This window comes from Theropithecus gelada, chromosome X (genome assembly GCF_003255815.1).
Source record: "Theropithecus gelada isolate Dixy chromosome X, Tgel_1.0, whole genome shotgun sequence".
NCBI lineage: Eukaryota > Metazoa > Chordata > Mammalia > Primates > Cercopithecidae > Theropithecus > Theropithecus gelada.
The window spans coordinates 106,049,978-106,072,469 of NC_037689.1; the positions used below are offsets into that span (position 1 = coordinate 106,049,978).

Below are 22,492 nucleotides of genomic sequence, written 5' to 3' on the forward strand. Positions count from 1 at the left end.
ATATATATTCTTTTGAGACGAAGTTAAGCTCTTGTTGCCCAGGCTAGAGTGCAATGGTGTGATCTCGGCGCACTGCAACCTCCACCTTCTGGGTTCAAGCGATTCTCCTGCCTCAGCCTCTTGAGTAGCTGGGATTACAGGCTTGCACCACCATCTCCGGCTAATTTTGTATTTTTAGTAGAGACAGGGTTTCTCCACGTTGGTCAGGATGGTCTCAAACTCCCGACCTCAGGTGATCCACCGCCTTGGCCTCCCAAAGTGTTGGGATTACAGGCATGAGCCACCAGGCCCAGCCTAAAAATATTTTTTAAATGTTGATTAAGTGTGTATATCTTGGATTATTTTTCTTCAGTAATAAGCACTGGCTTTTAAAAGAGATTACACATATTTCAACCACATATGCATTTTTGTTTTATTTTTAAATTTGGTCATGTCAGAGAGGGACATTGCATTCATGGGTTTTGTTGAAATCAGATACTAATCTTTACTTTGCTGTTTATTCATAGTCCTGTTGATATAGTGATTTTTCTGACTTATTCAATTTTTAAATAATTTCTCAACTTAGACTGACTTAATCCAAAGGAAGGGAAATTCTTTCCCTGACACTCAGAGAATCACCTCCACTTTAGGACTAAATTTGCACTGTCCATTGTCTACATGTGGCTATCGAAATTTAAATCACTTCAGATTAATGAAAATTATAAAGTCAGTTCCTCAGTTTCACTAGTCACATTTCAGGTGTTCAATAATTCTGTTTGGGCTACTGAATTGGATGGTGCAGAGATCGAACATTTCCATCATCACAGAAAGTTCTGTTGGACAGTGCTGTAAGGGTGAGCTCAGAGGTTTTAGGTAATGTGCACTAACTGAATGATGTGACATTTTAAAAAGGTTCATCTGGAAATATATAACTTTTAGCTCTGAAGCATATCATCACTATATCATGGTTGGACAATGTCTGAAAACCATCTTTTCTTCAGAATTTAATTGGTTATGTGCTAAGAATTGGGAATCTGGGCGATAAAACAGTCTGGAGGTTTTGCTTTGCCAATTGTTACTTATTTACATGACAATGTGTAATACCTCAAAAAATACTATCTCACTTTAAAATTTGAAATTACCATCCTAATTCTAAGGTGATATTATTAAACTTTTGCAGATTTCTGATTAGATACACGTTTATATATCTTCTATATTTAAAATGTTGGAAATGTTCGAGTCAGATTTATATTTCCCAAATCCTTGATTTTCATTCACCTCTATTCTCATCTGTGCTGTAAATGGCTTCCTGCTGCACTGAGGGATGGCAGAGATTGTGTCTGTCGTGTTCATTATTGTTTCCCCAGTGTTTAGCACTGTTTGTGGCACAAAATGGGTGCTCAACTGATATTTGTTGCTAGGCTCCACAGCCTCTTCCATGGCTTGACTTGTGTGAGTACTGTGTGTACTCTACCATAAAGTACTTTTTCCAAGAGTGGTCTTCAAAGGCGGTTTGTGGGGGTTTGTTTATTGTTTTGCCTTATCTGTTCACAAACTCTCACCCTTAGCCAATCTCGTAACAGATACTGGGTCCCAAACTAGAGAACAGAATTTATGGCCAAATAATATCTCTAAAATCTCTGTTTTTAGGGAATAAGTCTGGGAACTTTAAGGGCTACCAAATCCCCAGTTTTATCATTTTTATTTTGGACACTTTAAAGACATTTGGAAGTCATCATTTAAGCACAGCCAGAGATGTAGCTAACTTCCAGGATAAATGAAATGGATTCTTTGAGAGTGGGATGGAACCATCTTTCTCCAATGAAGTTTTTGTTGGAAAGATTAGCTGCTTTCTGAAAGCCAATTTCTTTTTTGGAGGAGGCATTATGGAAACCAGGAAAGCATGGGGAGGAAAATATTAGGAAGTGGGAAACTATGGAGTTAAAAAGTGCTGCATTCGTGTCTGCATTCAGGCACTTTACTTAATTTATCAGTGCATTGGTTGCCATGTAAACAGCCAGCTTCTGGCAGGAAAGCAGCTGGATCAGGTGGCCTGGCTGTGACAGAGAACACAGATATTGAATCCATGAAACCAAGAGTAATCAGTACAACGATTTTTTTTCTTTTACTTTTTAAAAGTGTTTATCAGTCCTTTAAGTTCTTTTTGTCTGACTGCTGTCTTTAAGTAAGAAAAATATGAAATAAATAAGTCTTTGGGTACGCAAAATTGGGAAGATGGACAGGAATTAGTCCCTTTATGAAATTTCCTCTGAATCTCTCATAATTTCTGTATCCTCATCCCTTCACCCTCAATCCTCCACCACCCTCTGTGACCCTGCAGGCAGCTGGGGCAGCATAGAGATCGTCTCTTGAACTTGACTTTCTCTTCCAGTGCTTGCCTGCCAATCCTATGTCCCATCCTGGAGAACTTTTATAGTCTTCGACATTGCAGTGGATAGTAACCAGTTAATAAGATGAGCCAGTCACTGTATAGTGCTCCCCAAAGTGCCATCACCTAAAATAGGCCTTTGGAAAGTGCTCATATAGAACCGAGAATTTTAGTGTAGTGGCAGGCTGGATGTGGGTAGGGAGCCCTTCGGTGGTCCTCCAAATCCTATGGGAAGCTTAATTACTTCACCTTTCTGTAAGGCCAACAGTTCTCAGAATTTGTGGTCTCAGGACAATTTTACACTCTTAAAAACTGAGGGAGATTTCTGGTCTGGACATGTGGTACAGACCTGTTTTTCATTGTTCCTCCCTGCTAAGCACAAGTATAAACCCTGGAAATAATGCAAGAGACAACCAGGGGAGAACTCTGAAAGGTTGTAAGAAGAAGGCAAACTGGTTTGAGACCCAGGGAAAAACAAAGAGCAAGGGTATCCTGTTTCCCACCCAACAGAAGAAAAAAAACCTAGTCCTGGCCATTCCTGATACCCAACTGAACAACAGAGGGCAGCCCAGGTAAGCTTACTCCTCCCTTAGAGTCCCTCTGACAACATCAGGTGGGCCCAACACCACAGGTAAGGAGGGATCTTCAAAAACCCCACCAACAATAGTGGACGAAAGAAGTATTCACCTTCTCCCTGGGCCTGAGATGCCCCACTTTCACCTAGAGATATCGAGGTGAGAAGGTAGAACAGACACGAGGCATAAAGTGGTGGCAAGCGGCGCAGTCTGGGAAGGCTCTGTCTCAGTGGGTGTATGACTGTTCTCCCCTACCCATAGAGACACCAACAGTGCAGGGCACCAGTAGAAGTGTCCCACCACACCTACCCTCACTGAGAGACACCTGGAAGCCTGACCTAGGGAATCCTTTCTGCTCCTTCAGGCGATATGATCTGGGACAAATGTCAGCATCAGTGATACCCGATAAACAAGAGCAAAACAATACTGAAAATTAAACTGCTGTTAGAACAGCAGACCACAAAAGTAAGCCAACACCTGCATGTGAAGCATAAATAATGTGACTGACTGCAAAAATAAAAAATGTAAATAGGAGTTTCCTAACATAATAGGCAAAATGTTCAATCAGAAATCATCTGTCATACCAAGAATCAAGTAAATCACAACTCAACTGAGAAAAGGCAACTACTGCCAACATTAAGATGAATCGGATGTTGGAATTATCTGACAAGGATTTTAAAGTAGCCATTATAAAAATGCTTCAACAATCAATTAACATTATCTTATAATAAGTAAAAAAAAAAAAAAAGGAAACTTGCAGAAAAGAAAAAGAAGTTATAAAAATATAAGAAAGAAGGAAATCCTGTCATTTGCTACAGCATGAATGAACCTGGGGGACATTATGCTAAGTGAAGGAAGGCAGACACAGAAAGACAAACACCACATAATCTCACTTATATGTGAGATCTAAAAGAGTTGAACTGAGAATTAGAGTAGAATGGTTACCAGGGACTGTGGCTTGGAAGGAGTGGGAAATGGGGAGAAGTTGACCAAAGGGTACTAAGTTCCAGCTAGACAAGAGGAGTAAGTTCTTAAGACCTATTGTGCAGCAAGATCACCATAGTTGATAATAATGTATTGTGCATTTCAAAACTGCTAAAAGCATAAGATTTTAGTCTACACATTGGGTACAGTGTACACTGTTTGGGTAATGGGGGCACCGAAATCTCGGAAATCACCGCTAATAAACTTATCCACGTGACCAAACACCACCTGTTCCCCAAAAACCTATTCAAAAAAAGAATAGATTTTAAATGTTCTTGCTATGAAAAAAATAAAAATAAAAATAAAAAGATAAGTAGGCCAGATATGGTGGCTCATGCCTGTAATCCTGCCACTTTGGGAGGCCGAGGCAGGCGGATCACTTGAGCTCAAGAGTTCGAGAACAGCCTGGGCCACATGGTGAAACTCCATTTCTACCAAAAATATACGCGCGCACACACACACACACACACACACAAATTAGCCAGGCCTGGTGGAACGCGCCTGTGGTCCTAGCTACTCGGGATGCTGAGGTGGGAGAATTGCTTAAGCCTGGGAGGCAGAGGTTGCAGTGAGCCGAGATCACACTACTGCACTCCAACCTGGGTGACAGGGTGAGACCCTGTCTGAAAACAAAACAAAAGAAAAAACAAAAAAAAGATGAATATGTGAGGTGATGAATATGTTAGTTTGATGTAATCATTGCACAGTGTATACATATATTAAAATATCACATTGTACCCCATAAATACATGCAATAATTATTTATTAATTAAAAATAAAAATTAAGTTAAAAACAAGAATTTAAAAAAATACATACTCTGTGATTGTCTACTATTTTTCTAAAGACCCTTATAATCTACAGGTTCATTCTCAATTTTCTTTTTTCCCCCCCTTGGACTTATTTTTGAATAAAACTGGCTTGTTTGTCCCCTCCCCCCCAAAAATATAAATTATAGAACGGTAAAATAAAATAACAAAAATGAAAAACTTGCTGATGGACTCAATAGAAGAGCAGAGATGACAGAAAATAGAATCCATATCTGGTGAAACTACCCTTCAGGAATTAAGGGGAAATAATTAAATTCTCAGTTGAAGGAAAACAAAAAGATTTGTTGCTAGCAGATATACTGTTAAAAAAATAGCTAAAGGGATTTCTTCAAGCAGAAAGTAAATGATAAAGAGCAATCAGGAAGGATGAAAGGACAACAGAAAGAGCAGAAACGTAAGTACATAAAGTAGACTATCTTTTAACTCATGAGTTCTATAAATCATATTTGATAATTGAAACTATAACACCATTTTACACTCTAGACAATGATATTTAAAAGTGGGGAAGGTAAAGGAACCTAAATGGAAGTGAGGTTTATACACTTCAATCAAAGTGGTAAAATATTGATATAAGTAGACTGTTATGACTCACATATGAATGTTAAATACCCAGAGAAACCACTAGGAAAATTCTACAAAGATACATATTTTAAAACACTACAAATAAGTCAAGATGGAATCATAAAAAATGCTCAAGTAACTGTCAGAAAAGCAAGAAAAGGGAAACAGAAGAATAATAACTGAAGGAACCAAACAAATAATAAAATAGCAAACAAGAATTAATATATCAATAATTACATTAAACAATTATATTTAATGTTAATACAATTACAGTTGTCCCCTTTTATCTGTGGTTTTACTTTCTGAGGTTTCAGTTACCCATGGTACAGTACAATAAGATATTTTGTGAGAAAGAGTATGACTGTGTGAACACAATCACATAATTTTTACTCCAGTACATTGGTATAATTGTTCTATTTATTAGTAGTTATCATTGTTAATCTCTTACTGTGCCTAATTTATAAATTAAACTTTATCATAGGTTTGTGTGTATAGGAAAAAAAACATAGTATACACAGGGTTTTGTGCTATCCATGGTTTCAGGCATCCACTGGGGATCTTGGAATGTATCTCCCTGGAATAAGTGGGAACTATTCTATATGCTACTCACAAGAAACTCACATTAAATTTGATGACATAGGAAGATTGCAAGTAAAAATATAGAAAAAGGCATACCACGTAAGTATTAATTTTTCAAAAATCTGGAGAAGCTTCATTAATATCTGATAAAGTAGTCTTCAGAGCAAAGAAAGTTAAAAGAGACAAAGAGAGACATTACCTAATGATAAAAGGATCAACCCAGCAGGAGGATATAATGATCTTTAATGGGTACACACCAAACAACTAAGTCTCAAAATTCATGAACAAAAACTGATCAAGCTAAAAGAAGAAAGAGACAAATTCACAATTATAGTTGGGAACTTCAATACTCCCTCTCAGAAACTGATAAATCTACTAGACAGAACATCAGTAAGTATAGGGAAGATCTGAAAAAGACAACTAATTGATCTAATTGAATATTTTTATCTAATATTGAATATTTATTGAATATTTTTATGATTTTATATTGGTTTATCCACAGTGGTTTTAAATTATATCTATTTGTATAGAACACTCCACCCAACAACAGCAGAACACACTTTTTTTTGGCACCTATAGAAAATTCACCAAGATAGATCGTGTGCTTGGCCATAAAACAAACCTAAACAAATTTAAAATAATTGAAATCATGCAGAGTATATTCTCTGACCACAATTCAATGAAACTAGAAATCAGTAGCAGAAAAGTATCTAAACACATGGAAATTAAACAACACTCTTCTAAGTAATCCATGGATCAGAGGAAATCTCAAAAGGAATTTTTAAAAAATACATAGAACTGAATGCAAATGAAAACACAACATATTGAAATATGTACCACGTAGCTAAAGCAATTCTGAGAGAGAAATTTATAACACTAAATGTTTACATTGGAAATAAAGAAAGGTCTTAAGTCAGTAATCTAAATTTCTACATCAAGGATCTAGAAAAGAAGACCAAAATAGGGCCAGGCGTGATGGCTCACGCCTGTAATCCCAGCACTTTGGGAGGCCGAGCGGGCGAGGCGAGCGGATCACGAGGTCAGGAGATAGAGACCATCCTGGCTGACATGGTGAAACCCCGTCTCTACTAAAAATACAAAAAATTAGCCGGGCGTGGCGGCGGCGCCTGTAGTCCCAGCTACTTCGGAGGCTGAGGCAGGAGAATGGTGTGAACCTGGGGGGGGAACTTGCAGTGAGCCAAGATTCTGCCACTGCACTCCAGCCTGGGCGACAGAGCAATACTCCGTCTCAAAAATAAATAAATAAATAAATAAATAAATAAATAAACAAACAAACCTAAAGCAAGCAGAAGGAAGGGAATAATAAAGAGCTGAAATCAATGAACTTGAAATAGAAAAACTATAGGGAAAAATAAATTACACAAAAATTTGCTTTTTTTGAAAAAAAATCAATAAAACTGACAAACTTCTAGCAAGACCAATAAAAAGAGTTAAGATCCAAATCACTAATATCAGAAATGAAATATGGAATAACACTATAGATCCTGCAGTCATTAAAAATATAATGAGAGAATATTATGAACAACTATACATTCATTTATTTGACAACTTAGAAAAAGTTGGCCAATTTCTCCAAAACAGCAAACTACTAGAACTCACCCAATATGAAATAGATAATCTGAATAGCTCTATAACCATTAAAGAAATTGAATTCATAATTTTGAAAGCTCCTACAAAAGAAATCTCCAGGCCTAGATAGCTTCAGCAAACAATTCTAGCAAACACTTAAAGAATAATTAAGATCAGTTTTACACATTCTCTTCCAAAACATAGAAGAGGAGGAAACACTTCCAGCTCATTTTATGAGGCCAGTATTATCCTGATACCAAAACCAGACAAAAATAGTACAAAAATGGAAAACTACAGGCCGATATCTCTCTCATGAACCTTGACACAAAAATCCTTAGCAAAACACTAGCAAATTGAATCCAACAATGTATGAAAAGAATTATACACTATGACCAAATGGGATTTATTTCAGGTTTGTAAGGCTGGCTCAACATTCAAAAAGCATTCAGTGTAATCCACCATATCAACAGGCTAAAGAAAAAAAAATGATCATATCAACTGATGCAGATAAAGCATTTGACAAAATCCAATACCCATTCATCATTAAAACTCAGCAAGTTAGGAATAGGGGGTGTATTTGTTTCCCAGAGCTGCTGTAACAAATTGCCACAAACGGGGTGGCTTAAGGCAAGAGAAATGAATTCTCTCACAGTTCTGGAGGCCAAATGTTTTAAATCAAACTGTTGGTTTCTTCTGAGGTCTCTGAAGGAGAATCTGTGCCATAAGTCTTGCCTAGATGGCTGCTGGCAATTCTCGGTATTCTTTGGCTTGTAGATGCATCATTCTAATCTCTGCTTCTGTCTTCACTGAGCCTTTCCCTTTGTGTGTCTCTGTGTTAAGACTCCCTCTCCATTTTCTTATAAGGACAACAGTCGTTGAATTTAGGGTCCGCTCTAAATCAATGATGATCTCATCTCAAGATCCTTAATTACATCTGCAAAAACCCTATTGCTAAATAAGGTCACATTCACAGATACTGGAGGTTAGAAATTGAACTTACCTGTTTGGGGGACACAATTTAACCCCCTACAGAGGAGAATTGCCTCAACTTGATAAAAACACCTACAAGTAACCTGCAGTCAACATTATACTTAATGGTGAAAGACTGAACGCTTTTGCCCTATGATTGGAAACAATGCAAGAATGTCCACTCTCATCTCTCTTATTCGACATAGTACTGGAAGTTGTAGCCACTGCAATTAGGCAACAAAAATAAATAAAAGGCCTACAAATTGGAAATGAAGAAATAAAACTCTCTATCCCCAAAAGACTTGCATCTAGATTATATAGAGAATTCTCAAAACTCAATAATTAAAAAACTAAACAATCCAATTAGAAAATGATCAAAGGATATAAACAAATATTTTGCTGAAGATGTACAAATGGCAAATAATCCCATTAAAAGATAATTAGCATCATTATCTATTTGAGAAATGCAAATTAAAACCACAATGATTATATTACTTCATACCTGCCAGAATAGCTAAAGTAGAAAACTGTGACAACACCAAATGCTGGTAAGAATGCAGGACAACTGAATCCTTTTTTTTTTTTTTTTTTTTGTATAAAGGTACAGTCATTATGGAAAACAGCCTGGCTGGTTTTTTTTAATAAAATTAAATGTGCAACTGACATATGATCTAGCAATTGCACTCTTGGACATTTGTGCCAGGGAAAGAAAAATTTATGTTCATGTGAAATCTGTACCTGAGTGTTCACTGGAATTTTATCCAATACCCAAAAACTGGAAACAGCCCAGATGTCCTTAAATGGATGAATGGTTAAACAAACTGTATTGCATATATGCCATCAGGTACTACAAATCAATAAAAAACACAAACTAGTGATACACACAACAACTTGGGTGAAATTTTAGATAATTATGCTGAGTAAAAACAGTCATCAATTCCAAAATGTTACCATGATTCCTTGTATATAACATTTATGAAATGACAGAATTTTAGAAATGAAAGATTAGTGGTTGTTCATGGTTAGGACAGGAATGAGGTGCAGGATGGAGGTGAGTGTGATTACAAAAATGTCAACATGAGAGGTCTTTGTGGTGATGGAACTGTTCAGTGTCTTGACTGTGGTGGTGAATACACAAATCTACACATGGTAAAATATAGAATTAAATGTGCATGTGCACACACACAGCAGTACATATAAAACTGGAGAAATATGAATAAGGTTGATAGGTTTTATCAATGTCAGTATCCTGGTTGTGATAGTATACCATCATCTTACAAAATGTTACCATTGCTGGGAACTGGGTAAAGTAAACATAAGATCTGTCTTATTTCCTAGAACTGCACGTGAATCTACAAATATATAAATAAAAATTTCAATTAAAAATTATTGAGGACCCAAAAAAGAAACTGACATGTTTTGCCTGAGATTTACCCGATTTTAAAACTATAAGTCCCACATTCAAGGAATTCCCTTGGTACTGGGAAAACTGGGTCAGTTGTTCTCTATACTCCCAGACAGTTTTGGGTCCCTGGACAAGACTTTAAGAACCTGTGTAAGGCTGCCCTTAATACAGAAGAAATTCTCAGTTCGGTGTTATTACCTCACCATCATCTAGAATTTGAGTATCTTCATATGATAATTTGTTAGAAACTCCCCTCCCCCTACCCCAGTGAGACCCAAGAAAGTTCAGCTTTCTTGTATGATTTATTCTGCCTTCTCCCCCTCACCTTGGATTCTTCAAATAAGATGTCTTTGTAAGTGTTCTGTGATGAAACAGTGTTATCAGAATGTGAGTATGTACTATTTTTTTATGATTATCTTTTCAGGTCAGGTTAGTGTGGTGCAAGTGACCATCCCAGACAGTTTCGTGAACGTGACTGTTGGATCTAATGTCACTCTCGTCTGCATCTATACCACCACTGTGGCCTCCCGAGACCAGCTTTCCATCCAGTGGTCTTTCTTCCATAAGAAGGAGATGGAGCCAGTTTCTGTAAGGACACATTTTCCTAAACTCTTCCCCTTTTGTAGTTCTGACTGAAAACTGTTGGGGTAGAAAAAACGTGAAATGTGAAAGAATGGCATGCCAGTGACAGTAGTGGCAGGAATCTCAGATACAAAAGTTTGAAGACAGCTGTATAGAGAAGATCATCATCTAAGTGACTTAACTCTTGTCCTCTTTTCATATTTAGTTATAACCCATTATCTCAGGTCTGTGTAGGTCCACATCAAGTGGATCATGTATTTTAAAGACAGAAATGGTTCTTCTCATAGGTGAAATGAACAGTAATTCTGAAAGGGCTCCCCCTCCGCCTTTATCTCCCTATTATTTCCAGAAGAAATTAGTTCAAATCCAAGTCCTGATTGATCTACAGATCTCTGCCAAATTTAATATCTAGGATCTGACTGTCAAGTGAACTAGCTCACTGTGCTAGACTGAGGCCTGACAGAACGAGACTCCCCAGATGGGTGAAGAAGGGCCATAGTAGTGATGAACCCTGTGTAGTTCATCAAGAACAGCGTAAGGATAGAGGACAGGGGATGGAGTGGGTAGGCATAGGGTCTGGGGGAAGAGGTTGCCAGAAAAGGGTGGGTTGAAAGTCAGGGGAAGAGAATGATTTCACATGCAAGCTGCCTATTCCCAGGTTTCCTTCATCAGGCCTTGAGGGAAATTCCTTCTTTAGCCCAAGGATTCAAATTGTATACTCAAAGGTGTGTGTGTGTGTGCGCGCGCACACGCGCGCATGCGTGCACACATGCGTGTGTGTGCCTGTGTGCTCACGCACATGTTTATGTGGGCACATATGCCATGCATGCCTACACATATCTCTTAATGGAAAAGGTCTGTAGCTTTCTTCAGGTTCTCAAAAGTTTGCATGACCCAAAGCAGAGTTTAGAGAAGAGACAAGTCAGTGTGGTTTGGAGTAGTTGGATGCAGCTGAATTGGGCCTTGAAGGAAAGGAAAGGTTTTGATTAGTAGAAAGATAGAGGGAAAGCAAGTTGAGGAGGCTGGGGGAGGCCTAGGGACAGGGGTGGAGAAGAAGGAAGGCATTAGTTTAGAGGAGCCACATGTTGGCCAGTGTCACTTCAGCCATCACTAGTCCTTCGGAGGTGCTGAGTCCTCTGTTTACAAATCCTGAGCATTTGTTTAGCAGGAAACGCCATACAGGGGGAGATTCCATCAATGCCACTCTCTAGTCCAAGTTAAACAATTTTGCTCAATACTGGTTACCTTGGACAAGTATCTGAATCACTCTGTACCTCTCTTTAAAATATGGTAGATCAGCAATACCCATGGGAAATCAACTGGCATAATGCATGTGAAAAATATAAAGCCCTATAAGTTTTTTCCTTTGTAAACACTATTATGATTATCATCATCCACAGCAGCACCACCACCACCAGTGCTTCTACCAGTTTGCATCACCCAAAATGTCCAGACCCAAAGCCTTGTATGTAGGAGTCAACTAAGAAATTATTGCCTTCTTTTGCAGGATGCTCTGTTAGATTGTAGATGACAATAATCACATGACCTTTCTTCCTTTTTAAAGTTCAATTTCCGGAATAGTCTTTTCAACACATTCTTTATCTGTAGGCTTGAAATCTTTCTCATTTTGCCAGGTGGGGCTGGATTTAGAGAGACCTCGCCAATGTATTTTTAAATATTTTCTGCTTGATACTCAAATCAAGATGTTCTAAACTGCCTGAAGGCTGGGCAAGGCCAGTCTCAGTTCAAAAACCACAGATTTTTATTTATGCCTCCTCTGACATTGGGATTTACAAGGCCACTTCTTGGTTGAACTGTGTGTCTAGTGAGGAACTGGGAGGGAGCTGCAGAGCCGAAGGATCTTGTGACCAGCAATGAGCTTTTTCTATACCAGGAAATGCAAGGGAAGAAGATATGGTGATTGAATTGAGTGTGGCCTGAGCCCAGAACATCTCTTGAAGCACTTAAAAAAAATCTGTTCACAAATAAATATTTATTGAGTAGCTTATTTACTTGCCATTTGCTTCATTCTCCAAAATGTCAGTTACAGGTGGGGCAAGTAATTTAAGATATATACTCTTTTGCAATGTCCACATTAAAGGAGGACATCTGCACTGAGCTGCTGGATCAGGCAAAACCTGCTCTCTGATCGTAAAGCTGCATGATACCTGTGTTACACCTGGGCCTTAGCCGCATAGAAGACAAGCTTTTGTGTTTTTATTGCTCCCACAGCTTGGGAGCAATAAAAACCATCCCCCAAAGGCAAATTTTATCTTCCTTCTATTTTCCTGTCTTGCTTTAGCTAATGCTAGCCAGATCCCCATTACAACCATATTTAGCTCTCTACTTCTAGAGAACTGGAGTCCTTCCCGTCTCCCCACATCCTGCTGGCATGGGCTTCTCACTGCTTTACCAGATGAGTAGTTTTGAAGTCCTAGTGGAAACCTCCTGATGAATGTCAGTTGTTCTTGCTCCGCCATTTATTTATTGACTGGGTGATCAAACGACTGGTAGACACATCGTTTGACCTTTCAGTTGTTCAGTTCCCAATCTTTAAAATGGGGCTACTTACCTATCTCATAGGTTTAATATGAAGATTAAATGAGATGATGCTTGTGAAGCACTAGGAAGCCTTCTACCCAGTAAGCATTCAGTGAATGCGAGCTTTTAAAATTGGCATCATCACTTACAAAACGGCGATTTTGCAAAATCCCTGTTCCCTCCATACCCCTGGTGATCTGGAGGGACTGAGTCATGGGCACTAGGGAGCCTAGCTCAAGAAGATACACTTGAACAGGGAAAGAGCTCTTCAGGGCCATCCTAGCCCAAGATCAGCTTCGAGTTCCACTGTTTACCAGGTCACTGTGGCTAAAGGGAGGGCCCAGGCCCTTTCTCTGCCTGCTTCTTATCCCTGAACTGACAGCCTGTTCAACCAAGAGGTTGCAGACATCCTGTGTTGAGGTGGTATTTTTCAAAATGGGATTTGGTCTCCATTTCAAGACTGTTTCCTCTTTGAAAACATTCACAATTCTGTGGAGCATGTTGTATGTTAATCTAGGGATTGCTGGTGGAACATTTATGGGAGGATAAAAAGACTGCTGCACTATTAGACAATTCTGTGATTTATGGGACTAAGATGTTGCCAGACATCAGTGGTCACACTGAGAGATTCAGTTCAACTCCTGGGTTGATGTGGCAGTATACTGTATAGCATTCAGCTCTCAGATCCACCCATTTCTGCTCAAACACAGCACAGCTCGTGCCTCAGTACTGAGGGTATGGAGGAAAAGGCAGTCAGTCAGTGTCTAAAAATGACACATGCAAGAGACGCTCGGGGAAGATGTAGCTGGACCTCTCAGGTAAGAACACTTATTGGTGTACTACTGGACTTCTTCATTGTTTGGAGACTCCAGGGCACTGACACCAGCTTTAGGAATGGGATGGGAGGGTCTGACTTTGGTAACAATCAAGATCAGCACAAACCCCTGACAAAACTGGGACAGTCTTGAGTTTATCTTCTCGCATCCATGTCTGGAGTTCTTCTGCCTCTTCCTAAAGGCTTAGGACCCTATTACTGCCCTGATCAGGGCAGTGGCCAGCTCTTTCCGTAGTCCCATCTTCCCTCTCCTGAAATCATTGTGTTAGATTAGCAATTGACTCTGAGGCCTGGTATTCCTCAATACCCAGGGGCTGATGTTATTTCTTACTGACTATCCCCTGTGGCAAATAGAGACTGAAGTATCCCACAGGTCTTCCCACTAAGAAGGCCAGGATATTCATTAACATGGTCCTTCTCTCAGAGAAACATTCCTCTCAGAAAATAAGAACAGCTTTAGATAGTCAATCCCTCAGCAGGGAATCTCAGCTGAAAACTCTAGGCCAGGTATGGGCAGGCTAACATGGAAATTTGGGGTGGTCTGTTGCCTTTCTGGTCATGCAGATGGCCTCATCTTCCATCCAGCCTGTTAATGCTAACACTGCATACAGAGACCTTACCTGTCCATGAACAGAGCATGCATTGACTCTACTTAGCATGAATCTCTCAGACAATACTTATTCTTCAAGAATGTTCACAGTGAAAAATACCCTTTGCCAGTCTCATAAACAACTTGGACAACTTCTTTCCCAGGACCTAGTGTTCTTATGTTCTCTGGCTTCTCAGATTTTACAACCTGAAATACATACGACAGAGCCACACAACAAAGAATTGTCTGCCCAAAATGCCAGTGTCACCCCTACTGAGAAATACTGCAAGTTCTTCCTTGCCCCACCATCAAATTTATGTATTATGTCCCATTCACTTTTTGCTAAATCTGATAAATTAATCTCATGGTAAGGTGTTAGGGACTAGTGATAGCTTATTTTGTTCTCTTCTAAAGAATGCATTGAATCAGGGACCTTCCATGCCTTCTTCCAAAAGGAGCAACTCAAATGGTAGATACCCAGGCAAATGGCAGGTTGGTAAGAGAGTTGGTTCGGAAGCAAGAGAGTCTTTCTTTGGTATCCTATTTCTTCCACATGCCATCCCTGCCCCCAATACAGTCCGAATACAATTCTGAGCTTGTGACCATTGCCACCTTATACCTGCACACCCCTTCCCTACCCCATGGCTGGCCCCTCTATCAGCAGTACAAGAAAGCAAGAAGCTGGAAAGGAAAGAATGTGTGGTTTGCTGTGGACGTCCATGTCCTCCACATTCGCAGAAGGAATCTGCAAAAGCAGCTCTGGAAGCTAACTCCAACTCAGACTGAAACAGAAAGCAAACTGAATTCTTTCAACCCTTCTCGTTTATGCTCCATGCTTCTAGTTAGAGAGCAGTGTCACTAAGCTGAGGAAAAAGTCTTTTAGGACAAATCTGGTTCCCAGCTGCACGGCCTTGTGTGACTAGGAACTTGGCACAGTAGGAAGGGAAAGGTTGCTCTGCAAAGAACTGAGGGGCCTACAATTGCAGCTGGCAAATGTTGAGGGCATCATGTGGTGAACATACTCAGCATGGGAAGCACCATGCCAATAAATAGCAGCAATTGGCAGGAGAAAGTTTGGGCTGGAGCGGGGAATGGAATGGCCCCGAAGAGGGAAGGTTGCCCAGGAATCATCTTTCTCACCTTAAGAAGGACTATGAGTGCCGTCTTAATATATTCAGTGGGAATCAGGTGGTCTGAATTCCAGGTCTGACTGTAAATTGTGTGACCTTGGGAAAATTGCTCCCTCTATTGAGGCCTCGGTGTCCTTTTTTGTATTAGAAAAGGATGAATTCGAGTTCACTAACCGCAGGCCTCTGGGTCAGATTTGGCCAGTGGATGTATTTCAGTCAGCCTGCCCAGTACTTTGTTTGTTTGTTTCAACAGTTTGAATGCCTTGTTTACGTTGACTTTTCAGTTCCTTGCAGTCCCCATATCTGTTATGATCTTACCACTACTTACCAGCCCCTTCCAGCCATTTCCCATATTTCCAATATCCATCAGGCTCCTGAAGGCCCCTTAACCTTAGAAACCACAAATCAAACTATCTCACAAGGGTCTTATAATTACTGTGCAATTATGACTCCACCCATCAGCCTCTAGCATCACCCAGGGGGCAGGCAGAGAGGACCTTGGGAGAAAGCAGGGCAGTCTACCATGAACCCAAGCACAAAGTGCAAGTGGGTAAAAAATTAACAAGCACCCTTTAAGGGAACACTGGGATGGATTTCCTTAAAAAATCACCTCCTTCTCACCCCCACCCAAAGATGTGGCCCGTTGAAGATCCAGGGCTTTTTCTGGACCTTCATTGCTTTGATGTCCAAATTGATAATATTCTTTCTTTGAAAGGTATACAAGCCACACAGGATCATGGGCCGGGCTTTGGCCACTGTTCAGCTTTGATTTTTAAAAGAGTTATTCTTTTATGGAAAATGGAATCAAGTTGTAGTCCTTCCTATATGATTAGATAAGCAGTTTCAGGAAAACACTTCTTTCTTTTTTCTTTACAAGGACAGTGTGACTGTGTGGACTTCCCCCTAACAGAAAGCCCCTCCATGTGTCTGGCTGCTGCTGTCTACCCCCAGGTACTTTAGTTCTCACAGAGAACTGTGAAGCCAAAGCCTTGGCTCTTTTAGGTCTCCACTGTTAGCCCTCACTACCCTTATTTCTGTCTCTAATACCTTTTAGTGTCAATTGTGAGAGGGCGAAATGTATTAGACTACAGCATGAGGAGCTAGCATATAAAAGGTAGTCAAGGTCTTTTTCATAGGTAAGGTTTCAGGGCCTCATTGCTTTCATACTCATTTCACCTTGACTCATGCCCAACTGTGGGACTTTTACAGTGGGCATGGACACATGGATACAGTGAACACTTTTACTTCTTTTCATATCCTAATTCTGGCCTAAAACACACTATTTTGGCCTCGTGATCTCTACAGAAATAAGGTCCTTTTCACCTGGATCCTCTGGGACTTGCTGTGGGCCTCAGGCAGGACTGATGTTCTATCTCATTGTGATGTCATCAAGCATCAGTATAAAACAGGGCTGATGTTTTACACTGTCCACAGTCTCCTTAGGAGGAGGGGAAGTGGCCAGATGTTGAGGCTGTAAAGGGCACTCTTGATGGACAGCAGGCTGAACTCCAGGTAAGAAACAACAAGACCTCAAATTGCCAATTAGAAAGTAAATAAGCCCCATGCTGCCTAATGAAAGTGAAAGCCTGATAGCATGGGTGTCAACTCAAATGAAAGTAATCCTCTGATGTGTTGAACCTCCTCCTGTTCCACTTGAATACCTTGAGTTAATGCTGGCTTTCTCGTTTGGAAGTCAAACAAGACCATTCTGGGGCAAGAGTTTGTGATTTCAGTACGTGTGAATGAATGAATTATAAATGGCTGCATTTATAATGCAGGCAAGAAAGCATGTTGATGTTAGAAAAAATGGGAGAGAAACAAATAGTTTTCTCTTTAAATGTACTCTTTTCCTGGGATTTTTCCCTCAAAATCCAGCTTTCTGCCTTAGTTTCGAAATATATTGACTTTCTGCTTAAAGGAGAATACATTTGAATTCATCTAGACAATATCTTTTAGTTTTCTAATTGCTTTCCCTCTTTTATTGGCCTATTAAGGTAAAGCTCACAGTACAAGGAATTGGGAAAATTGGATCCCAGATCTGTCTCAATTGTCAATTTTGTGTCTTTTATTTTTTAACCTTTCTGGGCTTTGGTTTCTTCTGTAAAGTGAGGGAAGTGAATTAAATCAATTGTAAGGCCTTCCAGTAGATTTTATGAAAATATTAGTCTCACCAGACTAAGACAATACAATTTATTGAACAATAACAATCACTTGAATAACATACATTTACATGAAACTAACAAAATATGAACATAGAAGGTGTGTATTATGAAGGGACCTCAGGAATTACCTAATCCGGTGATTACCAAGCTTCAGTCATTCATGTACCATCTACATGATTTTTGTCATATTTATGTATCACCAGCACTATTTATTATTTAATGTTATTCTCCGTATTGACTTGTTTTCTTAAAATCTTTTAAAAATCTACCTTAATCTACCCTATGCAACAATATTCAGGAAGTCTTAGATTTAATGTGCTAGATATTTATCTTTCTAATACACATTCAAATTTGTAAGTTTTCATTTATATACTAACTAAAATCAACTTAACTGCCTATACTTGGTAAATACATATCATACATAAAACATTACTCTCTTTTCTCATTCAGATGTGGGAAGTAGAGGTTGGAGAGATTAAATAACTTTGTTTCTTATCTAAAAACAGGTTGCCACGGAGGCATGACTAGAGGCCACCTCCCCTAACTATGTCACAGTGAGAGGCAGAGCTGTGACTAACTCAGGTCACCTGACCCCTAGACCAGGACCCTTTCCACCACATCATGCTGCTCCCACAGTTGCCATTATGATCTAAGTATCTATGCTCTTTAATAGAGATGTAACTAGAATCCAGATCTTAAGTTTAATAAGTTGTAATAATAATAAATGAGCCCTTGTGGCTTTAGATGGGTCATTTAGTCTCTCTGAGTCTGAGATGCCTTATTTGTTTAAATGACAGAATTCCAGTTCTGCCTTCTGCCACATGGAGAGAAAGATGGTAGCTATCACTGGCTGAGCACTTCCAAGGTCCTTTACTAGATTTCTTAGTTTCATCTTCACAACACCACTATAAAGGGATGGGAGCAGATGATTTCTAAGATGCTTTTCTGCTTTGCTTCTAATAAACAAAACAAACCCAAATTTATCTATCCAAAAGAGTAGATGTGTCTAAAAGGAGCATGAACATTTGAACATTTAAGGAAACCAGATAGTCTCACTGGGTAAGGTAAATTCAAATTTTAAGGAGTTTACAAAATGGTTAAAAAAATGATAGTTTTGGTTTCCCATCAGACATTTATGTTCTACATAATGAGTTTCTCTCAGGTGGATTCATTAAGTGAGCATCTCGATCTCATAGCCCAAGCTTAGGTGTTGAATCCTGTCAGCTCCAGCTGCCTCCTCCTCTGTAAGACAGGCATACTAATCCCTGATGACATCACAGAGCTGCTCTGAGGGCCAAATGCACAGCTGTGAGCAAACTAAAGTGCCCCACTGAGTTGAGAAACCTTGGCCACAGGGACCTGTTCCTGGTAGGGGGAAGATGCTGTTTCTTTATCAAAGGTAATGTGTTTAGAAGAAACTTTCAGGTAGCTTATCCTAGTCCTGGACACTCCCCACTTCTCATTTCTGTTATTTTTCTGTCTAGATTTACTTTTATCAAGGTGGACAAGCTGTAGCCATCGGACAATTTAAAGATCGAATTACAGGGTCCAACGATCCAGGTAATGCATCTATCACTATCTCGCATATGCAGCCAGCGGACAGTGGAATTTACATCTGTGATGTTAACAACCCCCCAGACTTTCTCGGCCAAAACCAAGGCGTCCTCAACGTCAGTGTGTTAGGTATGAGCACTTTTTTCTGCCTTTTCTTTTCTTGGAACAAGTTAGGACACTGAATGAGCCAGGACAGTGAGTTATGATGCCAATTAAGTCTCTGTAGGTAAATATACTACCTAATATTTTCATTATCAGGGAAATAGAGACAAGCCACTAGCCCAACCAATACAGTAACACTGAGAAATCACTCATAAAACATGCAGAAACAATTGTGCAAAAGGGCTGCCAAAATGACAGCAGTAGATGACCCAACCTCCAGTGATCCCTATCTCTGAGGGAAGGAATGAGAACAGATGAGACAATTCACTGTCCAACAAAATGATCACTAGCAACTCTTCTAGAGGAAACCTCCATTTACAGCCAGACCTACCTGGGGAAGACTACTGTCAACTTATTATTCCTTTTAAGCGCGACATAATTCCCACCATTAAATTATTCTTTTAAATAAAGACAGGAGAGTCCCTTTTTAAAAATGCTAATGCTATTTGGAAAAAGGACTGCACATTAATCTAGTGTTGACAGTAAAAATATTTACATACAAATATTCATTATATGATATTGGGCAAGCCATATCTGCTCTTAAAATGAATTTGGAATCTCATTTGTTCAGTATTTATTGAGTCACAGTGATGGAGGTGTTGTTTTTGCCCTTGGGAAGCTCCCAATTTTGGTCATTTCTAGAAGTCCTTCCAATCTCTGTCTGAAAGGACAATGTGGGCTAAGCTCCCATCAGTAGACTGGGATTGGGAAGTATCGAAGCAAGGGATGAAAGGACTGCCGATCCTCAACTCTTACAGACAGACCAGTTGAGGTGAGCATTTTCACACTTCTAGGTAGCCCCAAATGGAGCTGATCTAGTCATTGCTCCTCTCTAGCTGTGTGCACACATCACAAGAAAGGAGGAACTACATCAAATCAGTGACTTAATAATTGAGTAGCTTGGAAAAGCAGCAATTGGTAGCAAGGTGCATACCTAAGAGAACTGTTTACAGTTGTCCTGACTTGCCACTCAGGTAATGCCACAAAGGAACCAGCTGACATTTACTGTGAGGTTTGCCACTGCATCTACCCACCTGGGAAAGAGGGAAAGGTACCTAAGAGCTATTTTTTTAAGAGTGGGTTAGCTTAATCAATCATGTTTTTATCTTACTGAGTTCTGTGCCAGGAATTGGGGTACAGGAACAGACAAGAGAAGTATTACTCAAGCACTTTCCTGGGAGAGTTTCTGTTCCAGTTTGGAAGACTAGTGTATTAGTCTATTCTTGCATTGCTGTAAAGAAGTACCTGAGACTGGGTGATTTATGAAGAAAAGAGGTGTAATTGGCTCATGGTTCTGCAAGCTGTACAGGAAGCATAGCAGCTTCTGGGGAAGCCTCAGAAAACTTAAAATCATGGCAGAAGGCAAAGGGGAAGCAAGACGTCTCACATGGCTGGAGCAGGAGGAAGGGGAGGGGAAGATGCCACATACTTTTAAACAACCAGGTCTTATGAGCACGCACTCACTATCACAAGATCAGCACCGAGGGGGAAATCCGCCCCCACGATCCAATCACCTCCCACCAAGCCCTACCTCCAACATTAGGGATTACAATTTGACGTGAGATTTGGGTGAGGACACAGATCCAAACCATATCAACTAGTTATATACATGGGAACTAAGTGGTGTGCTATAAATGCCAAAGCATCAAACTGACACTCAGAAGACCTGAGTTTTAGATCTTACTCTGTCCTCAGTGACCTAATACAAGTCAGTCCACCTTTCTCTGACCATTGTGAGATGGGGTTATAATTTCTGCCCTGTCTTCTTTATAGATTTGTTATGAACAGTTTTGTTGTTTTACCTATAAAATGAAATACTGGAGATCAAAGAGTTTTTAATTGTTAAAAAACTGGAGGGATTAATCTGCTAATGGTTTTCTGTTGCTTCCTGGTTCTGGGATGTTCTGATCAGAAACAATCTAAAGAAGCCAAGCCCCTTCATCTCAGAGCTTGGAAATAGCCCTGAGATAAAGTTAGACAAGAAGGTTAATATCCTTAAATTTAAAGCTCAGAGGATCCCAAATCAATTTCCATAAGAAGTTGAGGGTCACCTCCTCTCAGAGGTGTTTTTTCCCATGAGTCTTTGGGTCAGGTAGCTCTGTGTCATGACTTTTCCTTAAGCAGCCAGGATCCAGACAAGGTAAAAGGCAGAAGGGTCTGTGGATTTCCTTGTTTGTTTGGGAACTCTAAATAATATTGTTTTTATTAATTGGGCAAAGAACAAAGGCCTCCTCCAAATTTGGCCTTTTTGGAAAATTTGAGGCTGCTAATTTTCTCTAAAAATTGCAGTGACTATTTGCAGTTCTCAAATCTCGTCGTATACGACTGCCTATTTTGCTTGCCCTGACTGAAAGGTGAGGCAAGGTGGGGACAGGTGGGAAAGAGAGAGAGGCTAATTGTGGGGAGAGGTGTTGATATTTCCTTAAAGATGACTCTCGTAGCAATGTATCTTTCAGATGTTTTCTTAGCCAGCAGTGAGCATCAATCCCATGCATTTACTCGTTCATGAGTTCATTTAACAAACCCTGAGCACACGTGCCAGTCACTGTGCTAAGCAATGGACATGGGGAGATGTAAAAGATAGGGTCTTAGCCCTCCAAAATTCAGTCTAGTGAAGGAGACAGATGCATAACATAAAAGCTGTCAGTGGAGGTATGAGACGAGAGCTATGAGGACACGGGAAAGGGCAAAAAGCTGTATCAGGAATTGGAGAAGGCTTATTGAGGAAAGTGACTTTTGTGCTGAATGTTGAAGGGTGTGCAAGAGTGTGTGACGAAGAAGAGGGGCTGAGATGGCAAGGCACAATTTAGGTGAAGGAAACAGCAATGGGCAAAGGACCAGGTGGTTTGGACAGCCATTCATTTGAGAGCTTTCCATTAGGTATGACAACCTTGGAAAATTAATCTCTGAAAAATACCCAGATCAAGTTTGAATAATTATTTTGTGTGCATTTGGAATGAGCATCATCTACCTTCTGCAATTTGGCACATAAAAAGAAAATGATTGATTTAAGGAAGGTTTAAGAACCTACTGAAGCACTTTCTTTTTTTTTTTTTTTTTTTTTTTTTTTTTTTTTTT

At 39.7% G+C, this 22,492-nt stretch overlaps 1 protein-coding gene across 2 annotated transcripts in view; it reads left to right on the top strand.

Moving 5' to 3' along the window:
• VSIG1 (V-set and immunoglobulin domain containing 1) overlaps positions 1-22,492 on the top strand; it is a 35,559-nt gene that overhangs the window by 3,853 nt on the left and 9,214 nt on the right. The window contains exons 2-4 of one of the 2 annotated variants that reach the window (XM_025372604.1): positions 10,284-10,447; positions 13,693-13,800; positions 19,183-19,381. In XM_025372604.1, the coding sequence (XP_025228389.1) occupies positions 10,284-10,447; positions 13,693-13,800; positions 19,183-19,381 (471 nt within the window). The remainder of the gene's footprint in view (positions 1-10,283; positions 10,448-13,692; positions 13,801-19,182; positions 19,382-22,492) is intronic. The other variant, XM_025372605.1, reaches the window with a different exon arrangement.